The sequence below is a fragment of the Dasypus novemcinctus genome, chromosome 2, assembly GCF_030445035.2.
Source record: "Dasypus novemcinctus isolate mDasNov1 chromosome 2, mDasNov1.1.hap2, whole genome shotgun sequence".
NCBI lineage: Eukaryota > Metazoa > Chordata > Mammalia > Cingulata > Dasypodidae > Dasypus > Dasypus novemcinctus.
In genome coordinates this window covers 168,885,653-168,909,486 of record NC_080674.1, presented here as the reverse complement: position 1 = coordinate 168,909,486, position 23,834 = coordinate 168,885,653, and the positions used below count along the sequence as shown (strand labels likewise).

At 41.1% G+C, this 23,834-nt stretch overlaps 1 protein-coding gene across 8 annotated transcripts in view; it reads left to right on the top strand.

Moving 5' to 3' along the window:
* The window catches only part of EBF1 (EBF transcription factor 1), a 391,714-nt gene that overhangs the window by 237,774 nt on the left and 130,106 nt on the right, over positions 1 to 23,834 (top strand). For all 8 annotated transcript variants that reach the window (XM_004453513.4, XM_004453516.4, XM_004453515.4 and 5 more), the window contains exon 7: positions 7,752 to 7,833. In XM_004453513.4, coding sequence (XP_004453570.2) covers positions 7,752 to 7,833 — 82 coding nt within the window. The remainder of the gene's footprint in view (positions 1 to 7,751; positions 7,834 to 23,834) is intronic.

Genomic DNA, 23,834 nt, shown 5'->3' with positions numbered 1-23,834 from the left:
AGGAGAGCCTTGCTTATAGTATTTTCACAAGTTTGCTATAATTTAAAAAAACAACCAAGTTGTGCTGTTGAGGGTCTTTCTGCTTCACTTCTTAGATTTGGCTTTGTGGGATTGGCCATTATTATTGAAGCAAGCTTTCATCTTTTCCAGCCTGGGAAAGGATTTGCACCAGTGATCCAGAAGTGAAAGACCTGAGGACTTTTCCTCAAATCCTACCTCCGTGTCTGCCGGAATTCTTTGCCCGGTGAATCCTTGCAAATTGTTCTCCTAAGGGAAACAGTTTAATGCAAATGTGTCCTGGATCTCTCCCAAGTCCCTGGATGGACAAACACTTGGATTCATGATCTGCCTCATTTCTGCTGCATTATCAGACTATTAGGATAACTCCAAAGGTCTGCCCAGGGCTAGCATTTGTAACTTACATTTTGGCAAGAAACACATGGTATTTGGGAAGTTTTTGCAAAAGAACATCCCTGAAGGTAAATGCCTTCTCTGCCACACAGGAGTGCACAATTCTTTGGGTGTGGCATTCTTTCTCATTTAATTTCCAGTCACTCCTTGGAAGAGGAATAAGTTGGGTCATGCTGGAAGAAGAACCTGGTAAGCTACAGCACCCTCACTCTCATTCCCCATCTCCACATCATTTCTAAGGAGTTGCAACTTATTATTTCTCCACTGACCACTAGTTATTTGTCTTCTCTAAGTCCTTTCACCATGCTAACCATTTTTCAGATTTGACTTCTAGAATGCGGAGACCTATTTTCAGTGGGTCCTTTTTCTAAACCTATTTTTAAATTTGCTAGTCTCCTGCTGTGCATCCCAGCACCTTTTAAAAAAATCCTTGCCACTAATCCGATGTTCTTGATCAAGGCCACATTGTGTGCTTTGAGGCAATGAATTCCTTTCAAGTTGATCATGTTCACTCCTTCAGGCTGAGAATACTTTCCAGAAATGCCCAAGATCTGAGGAACCTTGGCCAGGGGGAAAAGGTAATCTTCTTAAAGTCAGTGGCCAATAATAAAAGTCAGTGGCCATGTGCTCTCCCCCTGGGATCCCCAAGATGTGCGGCAACTTGGTCTTATTCCACCATCCAATGTGAGAAGGTGAAGAGAATTTGCTTCATGTGGCTGGAATCACCTCAGTGGGCTTATTGCTCCCCTTTCTGCCTTCTCCACCTCTCCAACAGAACTTTGCAGGGATTTAGCGCAGGGCATGTCCTCTCTCGGGAGTGCATTTTAGTGTCAGGGAAGGAGAGGAGGTCTGCCTGGCAGGAGAGCCCCTACCTTACAGGCTCAGCCACCTCAGTCCATCCTAGGGCTCCCCTGTTTGGCAGACTTAAGGGTATCATGCTTTCACATGGATGAACTGTACTCTACAACTACTTCTGTATCTTAGAAACCATAGAGTTTCCTTTGATGTTGAGAATCTAATTTTATTTTTCTAAGTAACTGTTGTGGTCTGCCGTGTTTTCAAGAGAGAGCGACTTTTCATGGCAGTGGCCGTGGGACTCATGTTTATCTCTTCCTGGCTGAGGCATCTTTGAGGGTTACCAGGAGGTTGGGATACATTTTGTAAACAGCCCTTGGCAGTTCAGGTGGTCAAGGTAGGAATAGGTGCTTTCTGTTTAAATATTTTCCATTTGGTGGAGTACTTGTACTCCTGGAAAGACTCCCTTGGTGACTTCTGGGTGGTAGATCTGTCCATGGAGGAAAATGACTTTGTGCTTCTTTGCCAAAGCAAAGGGTGATGTCCCGGTCTGTGGAAACGGCTTCTCCAAAGAGGCCCTTTCACACATGAGGCATTTCCCTTTTTACCCTCCAGTGAGTATGTGTGGGAGCAGCTTGGACTTCACCCAGAAGGGACCCCACTGTTGTTTTCACACAGCTGTTTCCTGCATTGGGCCAGAGTGAGCCTCCGTGTCCTGAATATCTTTTGGAAGGACCATCTGCCACATAACCATCTGTAGGCAAAAGTCAGAGGAACTTTTGGGGAGCCTTACGATCGCAAATGGGGATTTTATGGCTTGGTTTAGATGTTCCTTGATTATTTTCCTTTCCAGTCTGGACATCATGAAAATTGCTGAAATCATCTGAACATGATTTTTCAGAATTTGGTGGGGGGTAGGGGGGAAGGTTAAAAACTCAACCTGCTTAGCCGGTTCTGTTGCAATGGTTTGCATAATAATTAATGATGTACAAGCTGTTGCCTAATGGATGGCTTTACTGTGTGTGCCCTTCAGTTCTGACTAGCTGGAGTCCTCCATGATTTAAGCTTCTGCCTCCTTCCTTTATGTGTCTTGGCCTTTGGGTAAAGCTGCTGTAAGTCATTGTTGTTTTCTCTGGTGTTTGTTTCTTCTTTGTTTTCCTTCTTTATTTAGGCCATTCAATGATACCAAAGTTCTCAGCAGTTACATAGATATTTGCTTCTTCTTTTAGCCTTAACATTAAGAGATAAGAATACTTCTCATATCTGAAAATATCAACATCTTTGCATGCTAGGCAGCGGGCAGATGTCAGGGATAAATGATAATGAAAATAATTTTTGCTCCCTCAGAGCCAGGTACTAAACACTCTCTTATCTCATTCTCAATAACCCTTTGAAGTAGGCTGTTTTCTCCCCATTTACAAGTGAGAAAATTGAGGCAAAGAGAGGTTAAATAACTTGTCTAAAATCACGCAATGAATTAAGCAGTCAAGCTTGGGTTTTGATGGAGGCAGCACAGTGATCCCGGGGCAGAGGTGCCATTATTCCTGTGTTTTGTCGAGGCTCCTGACCTTAAAGGACTCCACCCAGGTTTGTCTTGTCTCCTCCCCAAGCTTTTGTCCAGAACAGTTTACTACTGTCTTTGTTGTTGAGTGCTCCCACTTCTACCCTTTGGAGGCCCTGGGTTCTATCTTGTTGAACAAATATTTACTAAAAATCCATTGGGTTCTGGGACTGGTGCCCTGTGTTGGGAATACAAGGGTGAGTTTTTAAAATTTGACATTATAGTCTCATACAGATGGGGCAGCTCCTGCTTGCTAATGCAATTAATTTTCCTTTTGGTGGAACCCAGAGTTACCTTTGGTATCTAGTACTCTACTAGGCACATGGAAACTACTCAGTATACTATGTATCTATTGGTTGGTGAAATGTGATACAAGTAAATCACTGGATAAACAATTTTACTCTACAAATGTATGTGTTCAGTTCAGTTAATGTTAAGTGACGGGCTAATGTCACATTGGCCTGATTGATATACTCTTCAGTCGGAACCTAAATACAACTTTTAATGGTTTGTCACTTTTGGTTCTATGAATGTCGCTTACCTGATTAAGATGGTAGACTAAAAAAGTCTTATTGGGTTGACCTTAAAAATATATGTTTTTAGTACAGAAGTTGTGAACTTACGAAATAATCATGCACATGTGTAAAATTCCCATACAATACCCCTTCACCAACACACCACACCATGTGGAACATTTGTTACAGATTATGAGATAATGTCATCAGACTATTATCACTAACTATGGTCCCTAGGGTACATTTGGCATATTTTTTTCCATACCCCCTATTATTAACACAGTACATCTTTGGCATTGATGCAAGAATATTACAGTATTGCTGTTAACTATAGTCCATAGGTTACACTAATTGTATTTTTCTTATTAGGTTGGCTTTTGAGAAGAAGCATAACATTATATTAGAAAGTTTGTATAACTAGAAGTCAGAATGTGTGGATTATTCTAGGTCGTATACTATTATAACTGCATGAGCAGAAACAAATCTCCTGATCCCACAGGTTTCTTATTTGCAAAGTGAGACGGTTAGATTGAGTGGTGTTTGAAGTCACTTATAAAGTTCTATAATTCTTGGAAAATCCATACTGTTACTCATCCTTTTGACTAATGTAGGATATTAGTTTAGTTTTTGACTGTAGATAAATCCCATAATTTTATTGTGTCTTTGTATTCTTGCCTTTCAAATTGGTTGACAATTCCTGGCTTGCCTGTTTTATAGGACTTCCGTGAGGATTCAGTGAGATATTGGGGATGTAAGTGCTTCAAATGGTATAAAAGACCATGTAACACAAGATCCTATTATTGGCATTAAAAGTTAATGGAAAGGTGTTGGGTTTTCTGAACCCTCCTCCCCCTCCCCCCAAAAAAAAACCTGTGACAAGTTAAAAAGGAATGAGATCCCTGTTGCCCTGCTTCCTGGAGTTTATGGAACTCCTTAGAACACTACAGGTAAATAGGGGATTTGCCCTGCTGTAGGTGAGTTTCCCACAGTTGGGGCAGGGCTGCCACACTCTTTCTCCTGACAGCACTTTAGAAAATACACCCACCATACAAAATGTGTAATTTGTTAGAATGAAGTGAGGTTCTGTTAAAAGCCCCCTGGAAATCTGAGATCTACTCGCTAGGCCCGCAGACGTGCACATGTCCCCAAGTTTACAAATGCCTTTTAAACTGAGCTTGATAAATCATCCCCCAAATTTGTGTGCCATGTCTAAGTCTGCCTCTCACTGGGGCTATTTTTAACTCCTACTTCTAACTCCTTCTGTTCCTTTAAGGAAGCGCTATCCGAAAGGGTCAGACCCTTGGCTCCTACTTAGTGGAAAACTTTCAAAGAATTCCTGAGGCTCCCCTGGGGTAGGGCTGGCTTTCCCCAAAAGAATAGAACCTTCGCAGCCTCTTTGCCACATAAGGGCTTGTGAGGCACAGGCACCCGTTGACGGCCTGTCTCTTCCCCACAACAGATGGTCAAGCCTTCAGTTTCAGCAAGCGATCCGCCGTGGCGAGGGCGGGCAGGGGATTCTGCCAGCACGCCAAGTGACAGGGCAGCTCACGGTAACAGGGATCCAGTGTGTGCCCGCATAGCTTTGCTGCTAACGACGGGCTGCTGACAGGCGCCTCGCCCCTGCTCATCTCTACGGCAGAAGATCCCCGGCTGCCTTGATTCTGTTTCTCTCTGGCAGAATTAGCGTCCTGTTTGCCTGCCGTTCAAAATCCATTTTGGCACCAGATGGACCCCCACGTGGTAGCTAGCAGTTGTCTGACTTGAAGATGCCAGAGAGTGTGCTGACAGCTCCTTCTAACACAACCTGAAGCTGGCTGTCGGGTGTGGCCTCACACGGCTTAAACACGCACAGGTGGCGAGCCCTGCAGCCTTGGGAACCGGCAATGGCAGCCCACTGGAGGGAGCACGGGGAGACGTCTCTCTCCATAATGGCCATGTTGCAGTTGTGGTTTAAAAAAAAACAAAAACAAAACAAGAAGCTGGTACTAGTGCAATTGCTCTTACTTACTCTTGTTAGTACTGTTGCTATTAATGGCACAATTAGTATTACTATCACTACTACACCATGTCTATTATTACTAAAACCTCCAAAGTCTCTGGAGCAACATCATTGAGTCTGAATTGTAGGTTCACATTTACTAACCTTTGGGCAAATTATTTAACTTCTCTGAATCTCAGTTTCCTCATCTATAAAATGGTACTAATAGCAGAGGTTAGTTGGGAGGATTATATGGGAAAATGTATTTGGAGTTCCTAGTGGTGTGCTGAGCGCCTAAAATGTGGAAACCACTATTGTTGTTATCCCCCTGTCATCACCCTTGTCAGAGGCCAGGCACTGTACACTATCTGAATTAATTCTCACAACTGCCTTGGGAGAGAAGAATTGTTGTTATACCTGATTTATAGATGAGGAAATCGAGGTGCGGAAAAATTCAGCGACTTGTCCTCTATCACACAGCTAGGACTGGCAGAGCCTCCACCGTTCTGAAGCATTTCTAAAAACTGGCTTTCCCAGCTTACCACGGTGGCTCTCACCATCGAGTTGCTGGTAATCAGCCCTCCCTGGGCTTGGATTTCCAACTAGTGCTACTTGAAAGCAGTAGCCCGTTTTCCCATTTTGGTTGTCTTTGGATGTAGATTTGAATCCCAGTGAGATGGGGAGCTTACTCACGTCAGAAAGCTGAGTGTGATCACTAGGGCCCCCCAGCGCTAGCCTTTGGAGAACCTAAAGCAGAGGGGCAGTGTGAGGGCACTTAGGATTTTGACCACTCCCTAAATGCGTGCCTTTCCCAAGTGCACCCTATTGAAAGAGGGCACTAGGTAATGAACCTGATGTCCCCTGGCCTGTGAACGGCAGTGTTGCTCTTCGTATGGGGGAGGGGTGCACAGAGCCAGAGCTCATTTTACACACGTGGGCTTCAGCAGGGACTCTGGCAAGTCATTCATCTTGGACAAAAGGTTGATAAACTTTGTCTTCCGGGGAGAGAGCCTGGAAGTAGGGGCAAGTGGTTGTTCAGAGGCCTGCTTTTTATTGATGGGCAGTCAGATGTTGCATGATGCTGTAAGAACCACTTCGGGAAGATATTTCCATTTAAAAATTTTTTTCCTTCAGTTGAAAAGTCATTGTCTCTGTTGAAAGAGTTGTTCCTGCCCTGTTCTCCACATTTCACAGATTGTAAGAGACTAGAGAGGAAAGATTTTTCAGGGACTTCTCTCAGTTTAGTGTATAGAAATTGGTTCTATTCAGTTTGCCTCATGCTATATATATAGGTCCTAAGTGTTATATGCTTAGTAGACATTGTATGAAGAGCCAAGTTAGGACTGAGGTACCATGAAGTGATGGTTCTTCACAAATTATGTGTAATGAGGTGAGAATTTTACTTCCATGTAAACTTGAAATGAGGAAAAAGCAAAGCAAAGAAAGTTCCTAAAAAAATTTAATTGATCAACATTTTAATGCAGTTTATTATTTTTGGAAAATATTTGGGCCTGAAATCCCCAGGGACATATAGGCCTAAAAGCAGAAGGGAATGTAGAACTTGGGGTGGCTCTTAGGAGTCTCCCTCTCCTCAAACATAACCAAGATGGCACCTTGGATATCTGCTGCCTTCCCGTCATGGACTTTACCAACCAAAATGGTTATGCAAGAAAAACCGCAGCAAGTTGTAGGGTGACCATCTACGTCATCACCCAAACCAGGACACTTTAGAGAATTAAAATGGATACTATTCATGTTTATACCAGCATGACAGGTGGAGGCTGGTATTGTCCCTGGAAAACTGGGGTGTTTGGTCACCTGAGTAAGTAAAACCCATGGATCTCACTAGAGAACCAATTCAGGAACCAAGGTATCAAGGAGCAAGGCAGGATTCTCCTTATTCAATCACAAATAGCATTTGTCTATACAGACAACCTAAGAAAACCACGCAGGAAATATTCGCAAACTCAAATAAGTTTAGTCAGTATGTGAAGCTTACCTACTTCGCTTGGGTGCTACGAATTGGAACATTTTATTTGGCAGTGATAGGATCAAATGTGTTCAGCATATGCCTGTATTCATCTAGTATGTATTTTGCCAGTTCATCACCTGTGAATTTATGGGGCTCAAATTCCATGCTGTTGTTGGGGACCATGAGTAATTCTCAGACAATTATATCCAGCTGTTGCTTGCCCTAAATTGTGGTGAAGACTTTCCCTCTGTATGAGTGAAAATATTTCCTCAGGGACTTAATTCTGCAATCCTTGGGTGAGATCTGTTGGCATTACTGGGAGTGTTTCCTTCATGAAGAAGGTCCAGCTTGGATCCAAAACAAAGGCTAAAGCCTCAAATGAAGTACTGGTTCTAGCACCATTCTTAGTGCTTTAGAAAATGCACAGTGAATAGAATGCACAGTCCAGAAACATCTTACAACATCCCCTGCCCCATGCCAGTACTGAAATCCTAACCATGATAATTTGTTTTTTCACAGGTTCTTCTTGAAATTTTTCCTCAAATGCAACCAAAATTGCCTAAAGAATGCAGGAAACCCTCGTGACATGCGGAGATTCCAGGTGGGTCTATCTTGTCTTCCTTAAATCTCAGTAATGAAATAGATATCTGGAGAGGGTGAAAAAGGCTTAGGCCAGAGAAAATAGAGAGCATAGTTGTTTCCTCAGAGGTGAAGAGCAGGTGGGGCTCTTGGTCCCCCAGGTATCTGCATCTCCAAGGCGTTGTTTTTGTTATGGAAGAGCTGCGATTGAACCACCTGCTCTCACTGTTTAGGCAGTGATGTCCTTGGAGTCTAGTTAAGCTTCCGTTATGGACTCACATACCTAATCCACCACCAGTGATGTGAAATACATAGAGACCACTGAAGTGGTAGACTTTTTTCCTAAAGTTTGTGTAAGTAGAAATCTCGTACATAAGAGCTTTGTTCTGTTTTAGATTATGCCCCCCTTCTTCCTTGCTTGCTCCTCTTCCGCCTTTCCCAGGCTAGAAAATAAGATGGGCCTCTTAAGAAGAGAGCATAACCAGGCCCATATGGGTGACACTCAGATCTGTTTCAGCACATGTAAATGTGCCCAAGGATCAGGCGACTCTGCCACCATTTAAAGCAGGATGGTGTGTTAACCTTACATAATTACACATTTACTAAAGGATGAAGATGTGAAAACAAACGTGTTAACATCCAAGACACAAAATGGAACTTGAGTTGTAGGAAAGGTTGCTGAGTCTAGGCACGGTACTTCTCAAACTCAAAAATGCTGGGAATCCCCTGGGGATCTTGTTAACCTGCAGGTGCTGGTTGAAATCTGGGGTGCACCTGAAATTCTACAGTTCTAACAAGCTCCCAGCTGTGCTGATGCTACTTGTCCCCAGAACACGCTCTGTGTAGCGAGGTTCTAGACCCTTGTGCTGCATTCCATTTAATTTTGTGGCTAACTCATTTGCGTGGTCAATGTGAGCTTCCCCATCAGAGTCATGATCCATATATGTATATCCAAACTCTCTGGCACATAGTGTTGAAAATGTGCTCATAGATAAAATTGGCCAGCTTTAAGTGTAAACTGAAATGTATGATCTCTGAGAAGTTCCTGAGAACAATTCAGAAAATGTGGATGCACATTCTTTGATGGACAAAAATGAAAGGATGAGTGAGCACTGATTTTTGGATACCAAGATCTCTTAGACTCCAAGATGATGAGGATTTTTTTTTTTTTTAAAGAGAGGAGACTTATTAGTGTCATTAAAAAACAAATTCAGTGGAAAGAAGATAATCTCTCCTAAGATTCTGGGTAATTCTGTAAATCATCTTGCCCTTTCCCCCTATTACCCTGACAGAGATTAACAGGGAGAATCCATAAATTCCTAGTTTCCTTGGAAATGTTCCCCCTGGCTGGCTTTTGACCCCAAGGTGGTAAACCTGGGCCTTCAAATTCACTGTTTTTTTCAGTGTATGTTGAGTTGGATGGCAACAGCTTTGCATTCAAGCTGGTGAAACCATACGTGATGCTACTAATTGTGTGTTGCTAAGTGTCGGACAGCATAGGGTTGGATTTCAGGATAAACTGTTTTGTGCCTTGCGTTGGCCTTAAGGTGGGCCATACATCTACTATGACTAAGCTTGTGTTAGGGGAAAGGCGTTTCCAGGTGTGGGACAATCCGTGTCTAATAAATGTGTCTATTTAATATGCCTAAGGTCCTATGAATACCAGGATCAGCTGTTCTGCACCTCTTTGGGATGGACTTTGGCAACATTGGGAACATACAAGAGCATTTGTGGAACTCTCAGGGCCTTGCTTTCCTTCACAGAACTGACTAGTGAAATGCCTTAAAGCCTTGAATTAGAGGAATGTAGCTGCTCTTAAAGAGATGGAAAACTAACTCAGTCTATTATTTTTGAGAGTGTCTAGAAAGCATTATTTCTGTAATCAAAATAGTTACTCTTCATTTAGTAGAAAGAACACTGAGATGAGGAATGAGTCAGATTTCTGGAAAGTTTTGTAATCTTTCAGGGTCTCAGTTTCCTCCATATAAAATGGAGTAATAAATGATGATTCTGCTTATGTCACAAGATAGGAAAGAAAAACCACATTATGTATGCATAAGCAGTTTGTAAATTATAAAGTACAAATGTAGGTCTTTGGTGAAAATCCTTGAGATAAGCTAAAGATGACTCTGCATTATTAGTTCGGTTTGGAATCTGTTCACCTCAGCACTATTGACATTTTAGACTGGATAATTCTTTGTTGGGGGTAAGAGGGAGCTATATACTGTGCTTTATTGGATATTTTGTAGCATCCTTGCTCTCTACCTACTAGTTCTAGTAGTACCCTCCCTCACCAGACATGACAACCAAACATGTCTCAAGACATTGTCAATGCCCCCTGGGGTACAGTATCACCCCTGGTTGAGAACCACTGGCGCAGGCCCTATACCTGGTGACCTCTGACAGTCTGCCAGGTAACAGTGCTGCTGTCCTAAAGAATGTACCCTTTGAATAGTCATGAGACCTGACTGACACGAGGTCCCATACTGTTCTTCAAATGCATTTGATTTATGTGAACCCTGACGTTTTTTTCTATGATTCTTGAACTGATCCTAAAATAGAAAGACCTCTCTCATAGGGGCTGCTACCTTGGCCACCAGAGTCCGTTTTGGGGTTGAAGGAGAACTGTGTCTTTCTCTGTCGTCAATGACACATTACTTGTTCAATCTTAGGTTTCATCTGCTTTGTTCCTCTCACTCTCTCATTACCTTCTAGGAAGAGATAGAGGGAACCTATTGCAGAATGAACATTGACCCATTTTATTTTGTATCTCTGTAAATGTATACATTTCATTCGTTATTCTTTTTACATACTCTACACTTGTATTTATGCATGTAGGCATGTGGATATTTCTGCAATCAGAGAATGGATGAAGTGCTCCAAGAGAGTTAAAGTAGAACTTTAAATATCACTTACCCAACCTCTCCTTTCTTTTTTTTTTCTTCAGTCTTATTTTGTCTGTTAACTCTTTACTCCCACATTTCTCTAGACCAGTTCAGGCTGTTCACCACTCCATCCTTCTTGAACCTATCTTTTCCTTTGGATTCCATGACCGCAAGATCATCTGGATTTCCTCACTCATTCTCAGCCCCCTCCAGAGAATGATTTTTCCCTGCCCTCCTCTAAATGTTGATGTTCCTGAAGTTTTCTTCTGAGACCCAGATCTTTTCTCTATATAGGCTTTCCTGAATGTCTTCTCTGCTCCAAGCACCTTACCCACTACTTGTGCACTGAGGACCCTTAAATCAGGGTCTCTGAGACCTTATGCCCAGGTTCAGACCTAGCCATCTAGCTGCCTGCTAGATATTTCCAGGAACTTCAAGTCGGTAAACCCTGAATTGAACTCATTGTTGTCCTCATTTTCTCCACCTTCACCCGTAGCTAGCTTCTATTCTTATGTTTCTGTCTTGGTTCATTTCTAGCTGAGTTCAATACTGGGGTGATTATTGCTTATGTTTGGGTATGCATTCAATGTGTTTCATGTGCTTTCATATATATACCTGCCCATTTATGTACTTTTGTGTGCATCTATGGACTTGGAATGATAATATAATGAAAAGCTAACATTTATTGGGTACTTACTATGTGAGAGGTATTATGCTAAGTACTTATGTGACTGATCATATTTATCTTCATAGTACCCCTGTCAGGAATGTGCAAATGGATTATTCCAATTTTGCAAATGAGGAAACTGAGCCTTAGAGAATGTAAGCAGTTTGCCCAAGGTCACACATCTACTAAATGGTCTGACAGTGATTCAACCTCAACAGTCTAACTCAGATGCTAGCTGATGTTTCAGAATAGTAAGAAACTTGTCCAAAGTCAAGAAGGCAGATACTGAGTGAAGAAATAGAGAGGTGCCTTTTCATCTGAGAGTTACAGTGACTATCCATGAAGATGAGTTGGAATCCCAGGAAAGCCTGAATGGGGTTTTCAAAAGAGATTTTGGCTCTAGCAGAGCCTAAAGATATTAACTGCATGAAGGGCATTGGGATGCCACCAACATTCAGCAGGCAGAGGGTGGATTCCTATTGAAGCAAAAAACTTAGCATTGTTCCAGAACAGAGCCACAGCATAGGTCAGTTGTTACTGGTATGAACTTTAGAAAAAGTTCTTATTCAGCATGCTGCATATGCCTCATTTAACTAGTTCTTACCTAGTTCTCTTGGGTAAGAAAGAACCCCAAAGACTTGTTGGCTGAGCTAGATGGGGCATGAGGAAAGCAGCCTCGAGACACCTTAGAGCAGTCTGTTATGAAATCATATGGAATTTCCTAAATCTCAGGACTGAACCAAGAGGGGGAGGATTAGTCTTACCTGCAGCTGTCCTGATGGCCAGAGATGTGTCATACAGACATTGGCTGAAGGTTTCCTATGAACAATATGTATTATTTCATCTATTTGCTCATAGTGTACTCATTAGGAAGCTGGTTTTAAATATTTTTATGTCCCCATTGCCTCTGCAGGGAAGTGAAAGAAAGAGTGTCTTGTTGGCATGAGAAAACTCTGGTCTACTCTTCATGTGTCAATGTGGCTTTTACCAGTTATATTGAAAGTCTAAATCCTGTCGGCATCTGATGGAAAACACACTCTCTTGTCTATTAAGTGGGCTCTCTCCAACTGTCATTGAGGGCTGCTTTTCTCTCATCCCATTTTGTATGCTTGCCAGGCCAGCCTGATCTTCATTCAGCGATGCCAGAGGGTGTCTCCTCTGAACAGCAATCAGGGGCCTGTGTAGATGACTGAGGAGGACATAAGAAAGGTTGTTGATCTCTTGACATGTAAAGACATTCTGTCAAGCCAACTCAGCCTCACAGTGGCTGAGCTTCTGGTGTGTAAACAGAGACTGCTTAATTACACAGGTCATGTCAATTAGTGTGACCTTAGCGTTTTCAAGAAATTAATCACTTTCCACAGAGCTTGGCTGCGTTCATACTTTAGGGAAGTATGGAATAAGCCTTGTAGAAAATCTGTTAGGATCTTTTTTAAAAAATTTGCAATGGATGTTTTCTTTTGAAATCCCTAGGCTGTGGTTAGGGTAACAAACTTGCTTAACTACAACAGTGGATACAGGCTTCATTCAGTTCTCGTGGGCGTGGGGAAGCGGGTAGGAAGTGAGAAGTGAGAATGCTGGAGATGGAAACAACTCGTGACCCGGGAAAAATTCACTGTTTCTTCATCTTGACCCTGAAAAGATGCTAATGTCAAAGGACTGTTAAAACCATGTCACTGGTCTGGTGTTCAACTGACAGGAGCCAGCCAATTCAAGGATAAGATTTAAATCCTTATCCATAGCTTTCCTTGTTGCAACTGGCTGAAGGAGGGTGATCAGGGGAGGAACAAGAATTGAGTACAAGCCATTGCTGTAGTAGACACCATAATACATGAAGACTGTGAAGTCAAGTATAAATTTTCAATTTCATCTTCTCTCTTCAATAATGTTTTCCAACATGGGCTGTAAATTGATATTCATTTGTAAATGTTAGATCTATGACCATATATGAATATAAATATAAGATATATTCATTCATGCATACATGCACTCAGTAGTACCTGTTGAAGCGCTAGTTGGTGAGTATATAGAGATGAACAAGAAAGGTTGGGTCTTTGTTTTAATGAAGCTTGTAAAGTCTAGTTGGAATATATTAGTTAGGATAATACTAGCTGCTGTAACAAATAGACCAAAAAACATATATAATGACTCACATACACCAGAAGGTTATTTCTTGCTCACATTTTGGTTCAAGGCATGTGTTCCTTGTTGGTGGGCAGATCTTGTTCATGAATTTATTTGGGGACCTGGGCCCTTTTGGTCCTGAGGCTTCACCTTCCCCTGCTACCTTTTCTTTTCCATCTAGCCAACTGAAGGCTAAAGAGCACATGAAAGGGGCACAGGGAAGTCTTAAAAACCTTGGTTTAGAAATGATAGGTGTCCAATCTGCTAAAGTACCATTGGCTAGAAGTAATCACATGGCCACATATGAGTACAGAGGGGAGGCCTGAAAATGAATTTCTGGTGAACAATTGCCATTACCTGCCACAATGAAGATGTGTAAAAATTAATAATTAAAAATAATTAAATCTGTCATCATTGCTTTAGTGAAAACTAAATAGGACATTATGAGAGAGGTAACAGTATGGGGTCAGTTATGGGAATCTACTTCAAAGTAGGTGATCAGGGAAGGCTTCTGAGGAAGTGACATTTAAGGTCAGAACTAACAGATAAGAATAATTATCCTGAGAAGAACCAGAGGAGTATTCCAAGGAGAGGGACCAGCAAACACAAACTACTCATACTTATCTGAGGAGATGAACAATCTTCTTTCCCTTCTTAGTCATTTGGAGTGGGGGATAGGAGACTTGAAGATAAACAGTCAGGTTATCCTAAATTCCTATGAAAGATGTACTTTCCTTTTAAAAAGGATGACATGGGAAATGACATGAGAGGGCACCCCCTTGCCTTTTTAAGTGAATTCTATAATTTTTGAGAATCCATGCCATTTATTCAAAAATCTACAGTGGCTCTGAATCAATACGTTGTAGGGCATATAATTAGAAGGTTCTTAAAATACATGCCCAACTCTGCGGTTTCAGCCTGCTTTTAAGGCACTTAAAGAGCGAAACATTCTCATCCCTTTTATTGCTCTCCCACTGTCCCCCACCCCCTGTCTTGGATGTACTTATACTGTTTTGACAAACAGCACATCTCACAATTAAATTCTTTACCAACAGAATGCGGGGGCCTGAGCTGCAATCACTGTTCATACAGAATAATTTTGAGATGCACCATGCTGATTAATTATACTGAAAGCGGCTTTAATGATAGTTTCAGAGTACAGGATTAATTCACATAATATGGTAAATACAAATGGTGGATTTTCAACCTGATATATTAAACCATTATGGCTTATTGGGCAAATATGTATCTTGGCATGAGCCTTATGCTGAGTCTTGGCAGAAAGCATGCATCACTGAAAAGGAATCCTGATGAACAAGATTTGATGAGTCGTGGCTCTGCACTTAGAGTAAATAAATTTCTATATTAAATACAGTTGCCATTGAAGAAAATGTAAAATATCTTAAAGGATAGATGCAAAGTGTTTGTTGAGATCGGTGATTGCTAATGGATATTGGTTCTGAGGATGTTAAAAGTTATTGGGACTTATCAATTTAAGCTATTCTTGTATTCTACTACTAAATCTACAAATTTTAGTGCTCCTGTTATGTGTCAGGCACTGTATAAGTGCTTTACTTGTATATTCTTTTTTTTTTTTTTTGGAGGAACTGGGGGTTGAACCCGGAATTTCATGCATGCAAAGAAGACTGAACCACTGAGCTACACCTGCTCTGCTTACTTATATAATCTTACTTATTTTTCTACCACCATTTCCCTTGTTCATGATGCTCCAGGCACATTGGCTTTTGACTTCCTCCTTCATTTCTCTTCTCTGAAAATACTAAAAGCATTCCTGTATCAGGCTCTTTCCACTTGCTATTCTCTCTCCCTGGGAAACTGTTCTTCACAAATCATTAATGCCTAGATACTTCTTATAAATCATATTTCAGTTAAGAGTTCACTTCCTCAGAGAGATCTTCCTTAGTTATCAAATCAAAAATAGCTCCCACCTAGTCATCACACCCACCTCCCATTGTATTTTTTCTTAGAAATTAACATAATCTGAAATTAGGTTGTATTCTTTTTTTTTTTTTAAAGATTTATTTATTCCCCCCGCCTCGGTTGTCTGTTCTCTGTGTCAATTTGCTGTATGTTCTTCTTTGTCTGCTTCTGTTGTTGTCAGCAGCACGGGAATCTGTGTCTCTTTTAGTTGCATCATCTTGTTGTATCCGCACTCCATGTGTGCGGCACCATTCCTGGGCAGGCTGCACTTTCTTTCACGCTGGGCAGCTCTCCTTACCGGGCATACTCCTTGCGCGTGGGGCTCCCCTACATGGGCATACCCCTGTGTGGCATGGCACTCATTGTGCGCATCAGCACTGTGCGTGGGCCAGCTCCACACGGGTCAAGGAGCCCCGGGGTTTGAACCACGGACCTCCCATGTGGTAGATGGATGCCGTGACCACTGGGCCAAGTCCACTTCCTGTATTCTTACTTATTGTCTGACCCCCTGCCCTGTCCCCAATGAGAACTAAGCTCCTGGTGAGCAAATACTTTCTCTGTCTTGTTCACTGCTGCTTATCCAGTGCATAGAGAAATGCCTGGCACGTAGTAGGCTCACGACTCATTTCTATGTGACTTGTCTAAGTCACAAACTAGTTAAGCAATGGAGTTGTAGTTCAAAATAGGACTATTTGACCCTGGAGTCTGAGCTATGGGCCATTATGCCGTTTGCTTGCTCCCAGTTTCTGTTCTGTGTGCCATTCTCCCATAGATAGCACACATGACAATTCTGTATGTTTTACTCACTCCTACTTAAAATAGCCAAAGAGAATATGTAAATGGAGGTTACCAGTTAATCAACACCAATAATGCCCTCAAGAATGATCAGACGTGTCCTGATCCATAGAGAGAGGAACAAGATATAGAACACTGATGAGCTTTTTATGTCTATCATGTGTCACAGTTAAGGAGATGGAAGCCAAGTCTGATTTCCAAAGGTCTAAATTAGTTTAGCACAATATCTGAGGATTTAGGGTATCTGTTTCTTACTATTAGGAGAATAGATGTTTTTGCCTTTAGCCTTAATGTGTGGATTTAATTCAGTTAACTACTCACTTTCTATAGCAGTTCTACTTGGTTACATCCTGTAGGTTCATGTGTCCTCCATAATTTTTAATGAGTTCCTTGGGATCTTTCAACCAGATAGAAACTAGCAATCAGATGTGTTTCAGAGAATGTCTCATTCCATATGAGTCAATGATATTTTAAAGGACAAAATTAATGATGACTGAACTACTGCAGGCCATTTTTATGTAAATAATACTTAAAGCTGTAGCCAGTCACTCAAGACACTAGAGATTTGTACTGGAAGGTACTAGGAGAGCTGAGGGACAGAGGGCCTTACTTAGGCACATAATGAGAGGCCAGGGGCTCCATGGGTGAGCACTGGACTACAAGTCTGGAGGTTTGCCTTCTGGATTGCCTCTGCTTGTAATTTGTCCCATCACCTTGAGGATATTTTTAAATCTCTTGGGCCTCAGTTTTCTAAACTAAAAGAAGGCATTGGACAAATTTACAAAGTCATAACTATTAAGGACTCCTTTTGTGATTTTCTCCTATGTTGGAGTAATGCATTTATGGAGCAAGAGTTGCATTCTCTATTTTAATGTTATTCAAAGCTATGTGAAACTGCCATAATGTGCATGATATAACCAGTGCTTCCATGTAGAGTTGATCTGATCCCAGACAAAGAAAAGTAACAATATTTAGTAGGCAGCCTTGTTGTGGATATATTTATGCTTCTCCCTCTGAAATTTTGTCCCTCATTACTGCACTTGAAAACTCTTAGTTGGAAGCTGCTAAATTGGCTGATTTCTTGGATCTCTTGTGACTCTAATACTTGAATAGTCTATGAAGAGTCTGTTTACCAGACAGGAAGGGTGGAGAGTGGGGATTGTGTGGGTTTGAGAGTAGAAGTTTGATCAACGACTTTTTTTTTTATTGAGTTTTAAAATTGAGGCAATTATGGATTCACATATAGTCATAAGAAACAACAGATGATCTGGATCCCAAATATCCTTTATGCTGTTTTCTCCAGTGGTAACATTTTTTAACACCATAGTACAGTATTACAACCAGGATATGGACATTGATAAAATTCTTACTGAAATTTCCCCAGGTTACTTGAACTCATTGGTATGTGAATGGGTGTATTTAGTTCTGTGAAATTTTATGACATGTGCAGGCTCCTGAATCCATCACTATATAGTCCAGATACTGAGCAGTTTCATCACACCAGGGGCCCCTCCTCTTGCCCTTTTGTGGCCTTGCCCACCTCCTTCTGCCCCTCCATCCATGCCTAAACCCTGACAATCACTAACCTGTTCTTTTCTAAAATCTTGTTATTTCACAAATGTTAAATAAATGACATCATGACGTACATAACCTTTTGGCATGGCTTTTCTTTTCCACACATAATAGTTTTCTGGAGATTCATCTAAGGTTTTGCATGTATCAATAATTTGTCCCTTTCTATTGTTGAGTAGTATTCCATGGCATGTTGTTCTCAGTGCCTTTTTATTTCATGGATTTTAAGTAAGTGCATTTAATGCCTAATTATTAAGGGCCCTGAATTAATGCCTACATAGAATAAGCTAAATGTAGAGGCAAGGAAGCCATGGAACAGGCCAGCCTCAGCACTGTCATCTGCACACTGAGTTAACTCAAAGCAGCATTGAAAATCAAGATTTATCATTTTTTTTAGTCCCTCCTAATTAAGTTGCTGAAGTGGTTGCTTTGTGGGGGAGATACCTACTGTCAAAATATTCTAAATTTAAACTTTGAAAGTATTTTTCCAGGGTAATGTTTCCCCCCATTTTATATTTGTTGTGAGAATGCTTAAAAAGATACAGATTCCAACTCTTTTAGCTGCTTTTGTTATAACTCCTTCTTGCACATGTGCAGCTACTTTTATTAATGTGATCTTCCACTTATGATTGGATTTAGCTGTGTCTGTCTTTTTGAAAATCTACCCACATGACAGAGGTTATGCCTCATGAAGCTTAGAAACTATATTTGGGACACGCAAGGTCTTCTGCCTTACATAAGGGAGGAGGGAAAGATAATGAGGAAGTACTAACTAATAACAAAACTCCCAGAGCACCCCTCATTAATGGGGAATGTGAAAATGAAACTGAATTGATAACATGCCTAAATTACAGACTATTCCAAAGCAGTAAAGTTTTATTTAGTTGCAAGTCTAGAATGTAACAGGATAAAATGCTGATAGGTTCTAGAATGCTAAATTACATAAGCCAGTGAAAACTGCAATTCACAAGAGGCCTAAATTGTGTAATAATGTTCTGAGCACAAAGGTTTTTAAAATTGCAAGATTTCCTTGTTAGACTGATAAATCAGTGGACCTAAAGGAAACAATTTCTGTATCCTTTATTTAAAATAGCAGTTTATACTTGGTCATCTTCTTTGATTGTGGTAACATACATACAACATAAAATTTGCTACTTTAACCATTTTTATGTGTGTATTTCAGTGGCATTTATTACATTCGTGCTACCATCACCTCCATCCAACTTTTCAATCCCCAAACAGAAATTCTGTTTCCATTAATCAATAACTCCCCTTTCTCCCCAACACCTGCCCCGGGGAACACTGTAATCTGCTTTCTGTCTCTATGATTTGCTTATTCTAAATATTCCATACAAGTAGAACCATACAATATTTGTCCTCTTGTACCTTACTTATTTCATTCAGATGCTTGGTCTTCTTTATGGCAATTGGGGATACTTCAGATTTTAGCCAAATTCAAATGTATAGGTTGCATATATGATCTATAATAAAAATCTTTTAAAAATTACAATGAGAAAATGTTCAGTTGTGTATTTGTTTCTAAAAGGTCATATAAGTAAAATGAAACTTGTGTTAATTTATTTACTTTTTAAATTCAATAAAACACATGGGAATAATAAAGAGATACTTCAGATTATCTGCCCAAAGCACTCTTCTGAACTTTTTCTTTAGCATCACCAATAAAGTAACAACTACCACTGCTACTAACATTTATGGAATGCTTGATATGTATCAGGTATCATGTAGCCACTTCAAATAGTTTGTTTCATAGGAATGTTATGAGTTAGGTGCTATCATTATTTAAAGAGTCAAAGATACCGATGCTTAGAGAGGTTAAAGTTGACCTGTCCAGGGAAACGGACTTTGGCCCAGTGGTTAGGGCGTCCGTCTACCACATGGGAGGCCCGCGGTTCAAGCCCCGGGCCTCCTTGACCCGTGTGGAGCTGGCCCATGTGCAGTGCTGATGCGCACAAGGAGTGCCGCGCCATGCAGGGGTGTCCCCTGCGTAGGGAGCCCCACGCGCAAGGAGTGCACCCCATAAGGAGAGCCGCCCAGCGCGAAGGAGGGAGCAGCCTGCCGAGGAATGGCGCCGCCCACACTTCCCGTGCCGCTGATGACAACAGAAGCGGACAGAGAAACAAGACGCAGCAAAAAGACACAGAAAACAGACAACCGGGGGAGGGGAGGGGAATTAAATAAATAAAAAAAAATAAATCTTTAAAAAAAAAAAAAAGTTGACCTGTCCAAAGTCACATCAACTAGGAAAGCTGGACTGGGAATCATGAATTTGGTTTCTAATTCTTTTGAATTCTAAGTAGAGGGAATAGGGAAGTGGTTGTGGCCCAACCAATTGAGTGTCCACCTACCATATGGAGGGTCCAGAGTTCAATACCCAGGGCCTCCTGAGCCGTGTGGTTAGCCGGCCCATGGGCAGTGCTGCTGCACACAAGGAATGCTTTACCATGCAGCCCCTTGCGTGGGGGTGCCCACGTGCAAGGAGTGTGCCCTGCAAGGAGAGCTGCCCTGCACAAAAAGAGTGCAGCCTGCCCAGGAGTGGCACTGCACATACGGAGAGCTGACACAGCAAGATGATGCAACAAAAAGGGATGCAGTTTCTCAGTGCCACTAGATAATGCAAGTGGCCACAGAAGAACACATAATGAATAGACACAGAGAGCAGACAATGGGGGGGGGGGGGGGAGGAATAAAATCTTTGAAATAAATAAATAAATAGAGGGAATAGTAAAAATAATGACCTTCAGGGACATAATGGAGAGGATTCTGAACGATGGAGGTGAACCAAGAAATTCAGAAGGTCAGTGTAAAACTTCCAAAGTTCATGCGTAGCCAAAGATTTCTCTTTGGCCCTTCTTTTCCCACTTGAACAAGTTCTGGAGAGTAAGGACCCAGCTAGACAATCCCATGGAACATGCTGGGTGTTAATGAGTCAGTGTGTCTTGGATTGTCTTGTTAAAAAGCAAAGCCTCCAAATAGAAATTTGATTCCAAAACATGTAGTGATAAAAATACATATGCACAGGGAGTGGATGTGGGTCAAATGGTTGATTGCCTGCTTCCCAAATGGGTGGTCCCTGCTGCCTCCTAAAAACAAAAACCAAAAACAAACAACAAACAAGTAAATGAAAAAACCAATTCAAGGGAGCTAATGCGGCTCAATGGTTGAGCCCTGACTTCCCACATTTGAGGTCCTCGGTTCAATCCCCAGCCCAGTAACTTAAAAAAACTCAAAACAAAAACAAATAACATACTCACAGAACCCTAAACCTGTCCACTTAGGCTAATATTTATTTCAGGAGATATAAACTTGGGATTCCTCATGAATAAATTGTTACTGGCATACCTCATTTTATTGCACTATGCTTTATTGTGCTTAGCAGATACAGTTTTTACAAATTGAAGGTTTGTGGCAACCCTGCATTGAGCAAGTCTGTGGGCACCATTTTTTCCAACAGCATGTGCTCATTTTGTGTTTCTATGTCACATTTTACTTAAGCTATATACATTGTTTTTTTTGACAAAATGATGTTGTACACTTAATCAAGTACAGTATATAGTATCAGCATAACTTTTATATGCACTGGGAAACCAAAAACTCAGTGTGACTCGCTTTATTGCTATATTCACTTTATTGTGGTATTTGCTTTATTGCTGTGGTCTGGAACCAAACTCACAGTTTCTTTGACATATGCCTGTACAATGTATTTCAAAATCATTCTAGAGCAATGCTGTCAAATAGGACATTCTGCAATGATGGACATGTTCCACATTAACCCTGATGAGTCTAGTGGCTGCTAGCCAGGTGGCTACTGAGAACTTGATATGTGGCTATTGAGATGGAGGAGTGGAATATTTAATTTTATTGGGTTACTATTAATTAAAATTTAAATTTAAATAGCCATATGTGGACCCTGTATTGGACAGTGCAATTCCAGAGAGTAAAGTTCTAATTATAACAGGTATCATAAAATTCTAAATATATGTGTTCTTTAAACTTCCACCACCTCTTTCCCTGGGCAGTGGAGTGAGGATGGGAGGTGAAGAGGGAAAGGGTGATTGAGTCAAAATGTAAAATCATTTCCCATGTTTATCTGTCCCATGTAAACTGCGTTTTGTTGACAAAATTTGGGGAGGTTGAAGATTTGGCAGGCGGGGTGTCCCCTTGCCTGCACGAATGTGTCAGCACCTCATTAATCTTGTATTAAACTGTAAAAACTCTTTTCCCTCCTACTATGGGACTATTTTTAAAAGACATTTTAGTATTCCCTTTGCATCTTAGGATTCAGTTTTGTTTTTTTTTAATTTACAAGTTGCTCTGTGAATTAATTTTAGTGTACATTTTATTTAAATATATCCTGATCATTTCCAAATTGGAGTGAGAGAAGTTATTTTGGAGTAGGGAAGTTAAAAGGAATTGCATTACAAGTTTTTGAGGAACATATTCAGTGTTTATTTTCTAGAAATTAAAGGCATGAGAATTCTTCTCCAATTTTGACCAGTCTTTGGATTAAGTGATTCCATCATACCGCAATGGCCCTGGTGATTCTTCTCTTGCCAAGAAAAGAAAATGTAAAGGCATAGTTCTTATTCCCTTAACTGTTTTTGACATTTTTTGGTCAGTGTAGGAATTAGATGACAATGCCTTAAAAAGATACTGAATATTTTAAGACTTAAGCCTGCAGTGCTCGTGTCTTACAGGTGCATGGTGAATTGTCATTGTTTTTTGTTTTTTTTTAAAATTTTCTTCCTAAGACAGCCATCTAGAATAACCACTTTCTGTATTTCCTGACACTGGAAACAGATACCGTTTAGGATTCCTTTTATAGTTTCTTCAGCTAACGACTCCAGTGACCACTCAATTGTGGTCTCGTAGTAAATCACAACTTTTTTGAAAAACCCAGCTCTGTTATGTAATTATAAATGCCCCACAAAGTCATTGCGCTAACTAAAAAGAAAAGTGTTTCCGTTTTCTTAAATATTAATAATATGGAATCTGCCCACTGCAAATAATGCTTTTTGAACATAAAAGAATAAGGCAATTTTCTTGCATTCTTTTCTTCCTCCCTCCTCCCTTTCTTCCTTCTTCTTCCTTTAAATAAACCTATAATTGATGAGGCATACAAGCTTTAGGCTTGTCAGACCTGGTGCACCAAACAAGAATAAAGGAAAATCCACTTTGCAAACTCCTACTTGGGACTTCCTATGAATGACTCGTTCTAGCTGGACTTTTGGGTTTCACAATGAGTCTGGGTCCCTGAATGGACTTTCAATAATTTACTTTGCATTTTAATAAATTAGATTAAGGAAATAAAATCAACTTTGTGATTATGCTGCGAGCAGTACTTTCACAGCCCACAGTTAGTTGCCCTCTTTGAGGCATGGAAAGAGGAATTTAGCTTATTTTGCCAGGATATGTTTTGGTCAAATACGGGGGACAGTGGAACTTTTCAGTGTGGCAAGCACTGGTGGATGGGGATCGCTGGAGGGGGTCCTTTGCCGAGCAGGACCGACAATTCGCAGGCATAAACCAAGGGCCAGCGCTCTCCCCTCTGCCCAGCTCGGTGATGCCAGGCAGCCAGCCTTGCACAAGGCCCAAGAAGTCAGCACATCCTTTGACCAAGTTCTGGAAAAGGCTTCCCGGGAGACGGGCCTCCGTCTGTGCCAATCCTTGTAAAGCGTTTCACCTCTTCAGAGCCTAATGCCTCTCAAAACCAAGAACAATTAAAGCGAGAGCCTTTCCAAGCAACTGGGGAATTGAGCAAAATAAATCAGAAATCCTCAGCCTCCCGCTCTGGAGGCTCGCCTCATTATGAGAGCAGATCTATTAGCCCTCTTGCCATTGTCTTTCATTTCTCAAGTGAGGTGATTCTAATTAAATTAATCTGCATGTCAATCTATCGGTGATCAATCAAAGAGCCTGAGATCCCCCCTATGCTGCAGGGTGCTTGCGGCTGACAGGGCCTGATAATGGAGGAAGAAATAAACTGTGGAGCAAAGTTAATTAGTCAACATAATAGGTGGA